This window comes from Acyrthosiphon pisum, chromosome X, assembly GCF_005508785.2.
Source record: "Acyrthosiphon pisum isolate AL4f chromosome X, pea_aphid_22Mar2018_4r6ur, whole genome shotgun sequence".
Classification (NCBI taxonomy): Eukaryota; Metazoa; Arthropoda; class Insecta; order Hemiptera; family Aphididae; genus Acyrthosiphon; species Acyrthosiphon pisum.
This window is the reverse complement of record NC_042493.1, coordinates 110,860,978-110,870,288: the sequence shown is the minus strand read 5'-3', so window position 1 is coordinate 110,870,288 and position 9,311 is coordinate 110,860,978. Positions and strand designations below refer to the sequence as shown.

General features: G+C 28.3%; 2 protein-coding genes across 2 annotated transcripts; both read left to right on the top strand.

Annotated features, from left to right (window-relative positions):
- The first annotated feature begins 1,359 nt into the window (after nucleotides 1-1,359).
- Nucleotides 1,360-2,259, top strand: LOC100572832 (outer membrane protein H.8-like). The gene is made up of 2 exons (XM_003243519.4): nucleotides 1,360-1,639; nucleotides 1,862-2,259. Exons 1-2 carry the CDS (start codon nucleotides 1,576-1,578, stop codon nucleotides 2,170-2,172), a joined length of 375 nt encoding a protein of 124 aa, XP_003243567.1. The 5' UTR covers nucleotides 1,360-1,575; the 3' UTR covers nucleotides 2,173-2,259.
- Nucleotides 2,260-2,969: 710 nt separating this feature from the next.
- On the top strand, nucleotides 2,970-5,630 carry LOC103308988. The gene is made up of 6 exons (XM_029485400.1): nucleotides 2,970-3,045; nucleotides 3,261-3,460; nucleotides 3,531-3,645; nucleotides 4,678-4,848; nucleotides 4,942-5,285; nucleotides 5,613-5,630. The coding sequence occupies exons 1-6, from the start codon at nucleotides 2,970-2,972 to the stop codon at nucleotides 5,628-5,630; spliced, it is 924 nt and encodes a 307-aa protein (XP_029341260.1).
- The last annotated feature ends 3,681 nt before the right edge of the window (nucleotides 5,631-9,311 follow it).

Genomic DNA, 9,311 nt, shown 5'->3' with positions numbered 1-9,311 from the left:
ATTCAAATACTTCAAAAAAATAGTATTCCGAATAAAGTATTTTAAATACTTTTATATGTATTCCAAATTCTTGTAAAATACTTTTTAATTTTTGTTTTAAATATGAGGGTGGTGATATTTTTATTCAGGAAAATGTTCCAACATATATAATTTAATAATTCTAAATATAATATAGTTTAAGTTTTTGATACTTGATTTAAAATTTTAAACGTGTATAATATTGTAAAAATTTCCAGGAAAAAAAGAAAACAATTATTATTGTAAATAATAATTATTTTTTTATAGGAATAAAATACTTTTAAAAAATATTCTAAATATAGTTATTCAGAACACTGTTGAAAAAAGTATTTTAAAAGTTTTCTATATACTTAAAAAGTATTCCGAATACTGTATTTGGAATACTTTATTCAAAATTCTACCCAAGACTAGATTATGAATAATATGTTTATAAATCAACGATACTTATTTCATTATGAACTATATTATATATATATAGTTATATATATTAAGTTCAATGATTTGAACAACAGATATATCATCATAGATATTTAAATTAATAATAAGGAAAATATAATTTATTATCTGGATTATGTATGTTTAGTATACAGTTCAAGATTTAAATTTAGTTGAAAAAATCATTGACGAATTTTAAAAAAAATAAACGTACCTACAGTACCGTTTTTGTTTTAACGTTTAATTATCTTTAGTTATAATTTGCATGAATTTATAAATATTGTATAAGTTATTAACCTTTTTTAGAGTCATAACAATAAATAATAATATATGATAAAAATAAATAAATACCTACCTATAGTATTGATTCGATTCTTTAAATTTAAATGTTTTTTATGATTTTTAATCAAATTTCCACTCAGTAAACTATTATTTTTTCGTCAAGATATAACCAAATCATGATAAAACTTTTATAATATATATATTTATATATATATATAGGTAGGTACGGTCGGTCAGCTGAAAAGTTATAATATAAACGCATAATATATAATGATCTACTATTTATCTATTCTAGACACTAGTATATTATTTCCGAGAAGAATTAATGTACTATCAGTGGCATATTTAGAGGGTCAACGGGGGGCAATTGCCCCTGGGCGCCAAATTTTATGTCCTCAAAGGGGCGCCGTCGCTATAACATGTCAAACAATTTAAATAGTTCAGCCCGCCACTGCAATCGTCTAAAAAGATGAACCGCGTTATTGGTTTTAATGACATTCAAAAACTACAATAACGCAATATTATTAAATCAAAATAGAAATAAGCTGGCCGTAAAGTACAGTACAATAATATTTGTAATTAAAATAATAAATGCGACATTTCCTATATCTGGCCACCTCGTTATATTTATCCCGTATCAAATATACATGGATACAAAAATACACTTTTAGACATCCGTCAGTCTACTCCGAAGCTTAGCCGAGTGAAGGTCGCACGTCAAAAAAGTTGTCCAAATAAAAATATTTAATTTTTTTACAGTGTTATAAATAAACCGTTAAAACTATTTTAAATCGTTTACAACTAGTGTTATTTTTTTATTCTTGACGTCTAAAATAAAACATGAATCCCTCCGCCGTAACATTGATTGTCGTCACTTTGGTCTTGTACGGAATTTTCATTCAAAGTGAGTATTACACTTTGAAACTATTTCATCGTACGCCTACTTAAATGGTTCGGTATAAATATACATAATAACGTGCTTATTAATATTATACCCAAATAATATTATTATATTGTACCCGCACCGATAATTATTAGTGTACCTATATTGTAGTATTGTTTTTTTTTTTTTATGCTCGTTTGCATGATACGATGGATTCATTATAATATAATATTGTGTTTTCAGGTATTGAGGCAAAAACAGCTTTCCAGGCCGAAACACCTGACGCCGCCAAAGCAGCCGCCACACCCGCCGCAGCCGCTGGAGGCGCCGGATCCGCAGCACCGGACGGCGCCGCAGCACCTGACCCCGCCGCCGGGGCCGCCGGAGCCGCCGAAGCCCCGAAGGCCGAAGCCCCAGCCACCACCGTTACAGGCAACGGCACAGGAAACGCCACCGGTCCTGCCAACGGCTATCCATCTCTCACCGGGTCTGCGGTGCAGTGCGCCGTAATATCCTTCCTGGTGGTGGCAAGAATGTTCTACCAGACGGTGTGATTGGACGTCAATGACGAGATAACGAAAAATTTATACCTACTTATAACGCCATATTACGGCCAATAAAGAAAAATAATTAAAAATGTACGTTAAATTGTGTTGGTGTGTAAAGATCGCCTTTTTTACGGTAGGCAGCTATAGACCGGTCCCAAAATGACTCAAACTTTGTTCAACGCGTCATTTAATATTCGGTGTGTGATGTTCCAGATTTATCTTAACTTTTCTGTTGCCCAGGATAAAAATTCTGTTTCACAGCAGTACATTATCAGATAGGCAATCTACCTGCGGTAGATCGCGGACCCCGTGCTGTTTGTACGTAAGTGTATGATTTATCTCTACAATATCAAAGTTATGCCAAGTTTGTCGTTTTTACTTAATTATTCCACCTACGATGGATTAATATATTCAATTAAATACAAAAACCTAACCTAACCGTAATAAAATCCGATGAGTAAAAAAGTTAGACTGTTTTACGAAAGCAATACATTTTATTTTTATTTATTATATCGAAAATATATTGTTAGAAACGTGAAAAAAAATCTGTGTAAGTTAGACCTCTTATAAGACGAGGGGATCGAGAGCAAAAATCATGAACAAATCATTGCTAACCATTACTGAGTATGAGCTGGGACTTAAAATATTTAGTGATTAAACGTTATCAACTTTTTTCAAACATCGTCTAGAGCCTAGACCATGATATGAAATATTTAATATAGAATGACACATGAATCATGAGTTCATGAGTCTTTTAGTCTTTACTCTTTACGTGTATGTAGTATTTAGTAAAGTTAATTACAATGTCGTTGTCTTGTTCTAAATGCAATAAAGTTTTTGGTTATCATTGGAATCTTAAAACTCATGAAAATAAATGTAGTATAACTGTTCAAAATGAAAATAATAACTTAATCAAATATCCAGACAGTAAATGTGAATATTCATTTAACAGCTATGCGTTATTAAGAAAACACGTGGACGATTTTCATTCAGTTATTTTAAATAAAGAACAACATTGTTTCAAAACCTTAAATGGTATACGTATTATGTGCATTTATGTTTAAACACTTTCCTACTCGTTTCAATTTTTGCAGAATTTATGGAATGGAAACAACAAATTGAAAAAGAATATGTTTGTTCCTATGTTTCAAAAGCAACAGTTCGTTTAAAAAAAGGAAAGCGAACTTATTATTATTGTCATCGAAGTGGTTATTTCAAAACTAAATCACAAGGTATAAGGCGTATAAAAAGCCAAGGCAGTAACAAGATAGATTCTACATGCACATCGTCGATAGTAAATAATGAATATGGTTGAGTGTGCTTTTTTTCAATTTATAAAGTATCTATTTTATTTAAATAATTAGGTTGTAACAGAAGAAACAAATGGAATAAGTGTTAACTATTGTAGAACCCATTTTGGACATGGATTTAACTTAGGCCGATGTCGATTAACTGCTGATGAACGTGCAATGATAGCAGGTAGTGATGTAAATTTGTATAATACAAATGTATCAAATCGTATTATACATGGTATTACACAAGCTGTAAGAATTGTTTTATACAATGGTGTTAAATCAGCTGTATAAAACTTCTTTTTTTTGCTATGTGGTACAACATTTCACCCAAAATATAAACAATATGAGCAATAAGCACCAACATTTTTGAAAAGCGTTTGTAATATACCAAAATAAATATTATAATTTATAGAACATATATGTAAATTACGATTAGAAACATGATTGAAAAGTAAAAAATAATTTAAAACATGATTCAACATGTATAGTTTAATTCCCATAGTAAAAAAAATATATGCTGTTTTAGTTCATTTGTTTAGTATAATAATTAATTTGTAATTAATTCATTTTACAAAATCTATAATTACATATCAATATTGACATTTTATGCGTTTTGCTTAATGAACACATTTTTATTTATATAATTGTATTAATTTTTATAAATAAGATTCAATTTTCAAATGGGAAATGGACAATGGTAGAGTTTTTAAATTTTATATATAATTTCAAATTTGTATATCTTTTAATACAGGATTTTATGCCGTATAAAATGTGTATAATACGGTACAATACAAAAAATGATTGTGCTATACTTAAATACAACAGTATACCTATATTAATACATTTTTTTATAGTGATAAATGTTAACTTTAAAATTATATAAAATGTTTTTTCCTTAATATTTAAGCTTTAGTTTTAGCCAATAAGATATCAACTGAATTAGATATTTTTGTACTTTCTTGTAATATATTTAGATTTAAAGCTTTAGAATTAATAAAATTATAATAATTATTATACTATTTTTGTGATTGTGATATGATAAATTAATAAGTTTATACACCTACTAGTATTTTATACACATGTCATTAATATTACAAAAGTTATTAAAATCTTGTAAAAAGGACATAGCCCGTCAAAAAATAAATAAATAATAAATGTTTAATGTTATTATGAATTCGTTTATTTGTTTAATATTTTCAATCATTTGTTTTTGTAGGAAAAATTGCAGAAAGAGTTACTTTTTCTAAGATTTTGGATGATGTTAGAAACAATGTACACAGTATTTATGATGTGACAACTCTTATCTCAAAAAGAGATCTTAGAAATGTTGAAAGAGATTTTAATTTAGTCGAGGGTAAAGATCATTCTTCAGACTTTGTTAGTGTTTGTATTTGGATAGAAAGGATGAACAATTTGTCTGAAGAAGAAAATCATATTATTTATTCATGTTTGGAAAATTAAGATCTATTTTTAATCATAGCTACAAAATTTCAATTAGAAATGCTTCAAAAATTTGGAAATGAAAAAATGTGTGTGGATTCTACCCACGGTACTACAGAATACGACCTGCTTCTTACTTCACTGGTCATAGTAGACGAGTTTGGAAATGGATTTCCTTGTTGTTTTTGTTTTACAAGAAAGAAAGACACCAAAACATGGACTAAATTTTTCACAAAAGTAAAAGAAAAGACTGGCATTATAACTACAAAGGTTTTTATGAGTGATGATGACGCATCATTTTATAACGCTTGGCACGATGTGATGGGTAACACTGAGCATAAACGTCTATGTAGTTGGAATGTTGACCAGTTATGGCGTAAACAGGTACAGGCAAAAATAAAGGTTCATATGACAAAAAAAACTTACGTTTACAAAACACTTAAAATATTACAACACGAACCAAATAACGATGATTTTGAAAAATTGTTAACTGGAATAAGAGTTGAAAATGATGAAGATACAAATGAATTTCATTCATACTTTCACACTCTGAGTGTGTACTAGTTAAAACTTAAAAGCATCAAGTATCAATACGTAATTTGTATCGTGCTGGTTTTATTATATTTTTTAATATTTATAACTAGATAGTGCTAAAATAAAAAATTAATTCAGTTTACTAATGATTCAATTTATGTATAAGATCAATTATAGGCCAAGGTAAAAAGGTAAAATACATTTTTAAAAAAAAAAGTGTTTTAAAGTATCTATAAATCCTTTTTACCATGTATTCAGATACGTATTTTAAATCTGTATCTGTACTTGAATACTTTTTAAAAGTATCTTTTACAAGACTGACTATATAGTTGAAAGTGGGGTGGCCTTTGTTTTTTCCTCTAAATCGTTCCGTAAACTATTTTATTTTAATGTAATGACGAAAATTATACACCCACAAAAACAACGATCGACCGCAGAAACAAACCGTTAAACAGGAAACTTATTATTATAATACGTCACGGTATGACTAAAGTACGCGTATTGTACACCACTGTCGTAAATAATAATGTTTTGGAAACAACTCAAATCCAGTCATATATTGCTTTCTTCGGATGTAGTATAAATTACACGCCGTGACTATGAAATACAAATTTAAAGCGGTAAAAATAACATTATACTATACACGGACATTGGAGGTGAATATTGTACTTTGACGAATCAAAACAAACGTCATTGAAAATTATAGTCCTTGGATCATATACCACATATCATATTATACATGTTTGAGCAACACGATGCCACGTATCGTACAATATATAGGTACAACAAATTAAATATTTTATAATTATTTATTTTTTTAAAATTTGAAAATATTTAGTGTAAAAACAACTAAAAAGGAGTCAAATATTTTTAAAATGTATAGTAACTACAATCATAAATAATAAAAAAAATCGATTTTTTGAAAACTTGTTTGGTGTATAAAAAGTCTAGATTTTTTCTAAATTTTTCCCGACGCTTTTGAAAACTACTGAGAGTTTCCTATTTTGATAACTTAAATGAACCAATTATATCCAATTATCTATGAGAAACCATCCTCAAAATGTATGTAAATAAATATTTATAATATTTATATTAGTATTTCACATAAATTGTAACATTTTGACCCTTTTTGGGATACTTATAGCCTTGAGAAAGTTTGTCAGTCTGGATGTTTTATATTGTTATTATTTATTATAACCTGTGAGTTGAATTAATATTATAATATTATTATTTATTATTCGTTTCTATGCTACTTAATAAAAACAGCGTAAGAAATTAAATTTTTAGCTGTTTTTCGTAATTTTTCGGTGGTTATTCCCGTGACATTAAATAACTATTGTGAAAATCATACGTATTTCAACAAGATGAAAAGAACGCTGTAAAAAAAAAATTAAGAAATCATTATATTGGAAGTTATAAGCTTCCAAAGTTTGTGATTTCACATTTATATAAATGCACACAGCACTGCTGTAATTTACTGTCGCACGCAGCACATATAACGAATTTTAACGAGTTAAGAATATAATGGTGAAATTAAATACGATTTGCACAATCAGCGAGTACCCTTATTTCTACAACACATTAACGTAGGATATTTAAAAAATAATAAACAAATGCATAACTTATTTAAAAAATATATTTATACATCGTAATCAATGTACTACCACTATGACTATCTTGTTTTAGCGTTCCTATGTAGTGTAAAACGATAATGAAGTCAGAATTTGGAGGTCAGTCTTAGTTTTAAAGTTATAGGTAATTTAAATGTATAGTATTTTGAGTATTTTCATATACACTTGGCGTGGTCTCTAGATCGCTGCGCTCACTCGGACAATTAAAATCGAAAACATCCCTCGACCTATTATGTAAAAGCACCTTGGATGAGTCCTGGACTACAAATATCTAAAACTTCAACACTAAGTCCGACCGCCAAATTGTGTCTTTACCGTCGTTTTCAACATGCTTAAATACATACGTTAAAATAAAAAAAAAATTAAAAAATAAGTATTTTCAGTAAAACAGAAATATACCTCTGATTTCACCATAATTTTTAACTCTTTATTATTTGATGATGGTATTTTTATAAAAACAAAAATGAGTCACCACATTGTTACCCCTTTGAACTTGCGGGCCAGGGCTAACCCCGTTGATCCATCCTTGTACGACAATATTATAAGATACAAGATTATATTATTAACATAGATACGTAAATAATATATCATTATAATATATATTATATTATATTATTTATATATTAAGATAAATGTTTTATTTCATTAATCATTAGTAGGTAAACACTACTAGATGTACCTTTGCATGGTAAACTATTAAAACAAGCGAATTCCAGATCTAATCCGACTCTAATATAGAGCATAATATCATAATAAAAATTTAACGCCACAGAAATATTATCTTCAGGTGGGCAAATGGCCAATTAGCTAATCCATCTTGTTTACGTAAATAGATTATACTAATAGTAAATAAATATATATTTAATTTTAATTCGGGGCCGGAGTGGCGCAGTGGTCACACAGTTGACTTACGACTCACACAGTCATCGGTTCGATTCATAGCAAAGTGCAAAAAAATGTGTGTGATTCTACGCAGTCACCATTTTCCCGTGCTGTCGTCCGATTGCGTCATCCGGTTTCCAACTAGGTCCCACTCCACTGGGAGTGAAGACCGCACATGTCTCCTCTTGGAGAAGGGGGGTAGTATCATGCATATAGTGATATATACATAGATAAATAGATCACATGATCTCCCTACTACCCACTTGTGATAAGCATTGTCAAAGACCTTGAGGTCGTTACAATGAACAAATATAGAAAAAAAAAAAAAAAAAAAAAAATTTTAATCGAAGAATTTTTTCGATTCTGAAAGGAATACAAAATTACTTAAGAAATGCAACTGAAGAAGACCGATTGACTGGCCTAGCATTACTTGCAGTGTACATAATATGAATATTGTAGATCCAGAAGAAGTTATTAATTGTTTTTCAAATGGAAAACAAAGAGATATAGAGTTTGTCATATAAACCATTCTCCAAATGAAATGTATAGAATTAAGTTTAATTATTATTTTAAAATATAGCAATAAAAATATTAAAATGTACATTTCATTAATAAATATTACTTATTAGTACTACAATACCGACTTTTAACGCCATATGGCCATTAAAAATAAATAATTAGATATTTACGTTAAAATTTATTGGTGTGTAAAGATTGCCTGTTTTACGGTAGGCGACTAGACCGGTCCCAAAAATATGGACCCGAAACTACGGTACCGTGTAGTGTTCAGAGACGTATAATAGTTATATAAGATAATAGTAGTTAAAAAAAAATCATAAAATAGGTATACGTCTTATAATGAGTAAATAACCACTCACAAACTACAAATTGATCATATAATATTAAAATTGTAAAATGTCTTCCATTAATTATATTAATAATATTATTTAAAGTATAAAAAAACAACAGAATAATCCAGTAAATTAATCCTGTAATGAATAACAGCTAAAATTAGAAAAAAAAAAATACCTACCTAACAATAACTATAAAAATTGTATGCTATGAGTAGTGATGTAAACTTTCATGAAACTTTTATAATTCATCATATTAATTTCTTATCAAATAAATATTTTGATATTATATAGTTAACCTTCATAATTATATTTTATAATATGAACTTTTATTAACATTTGCCAGTTTTAATATAATGTTGATATTATTCTAATGAGCATAATAATATAGCAAATTCAAAATACAAACCATTTAATATATAGGTATAATATATACCTATATCAAAATATAATATTTAACTCGGTAATAAATGTGCATTTTATTTTGAATCACGTTGACATTAAAAGATAAT

Bases quoted from the DNA above. Each gene is read 5' to 3' on its own strand.
- LOC100572832 (XM_003243519.4), top strand. From the start codon at position 1,576: ATGAATCCCTCCGCCGTAACATTGATTGTCGTCACTTTGGTCTTGTAC. The intron at 1,640-1,861 runs GTGAGTATTACA...TTGTGTTTTCAG, and splicing joins GTACGGAATTTTCATTCAAA to GTATTGAGGCAAAAACAGCT.
- LOC103308988 (XM_029485400.1), top strand. From the start codon at position 2,970: ATGTCGTTGTCTTGTTCTAAATGCAATAAAGTTTTTGGTTATCATTGG. The intron at 3,461-3,530 runs GTAAATAATGAA...TTAAATAATTAG, and splicing joins CTACATGCACATCGTCGATA to GTTGTAACAGAAGAAACAAA. The intron at 4,849-4,941 runs GTATTTGGATAG...TTTTAATCATAG, and splicing joins TTCAGACTTTGTTAGTGTTT to CTACAAAATTTCAATTAGAA.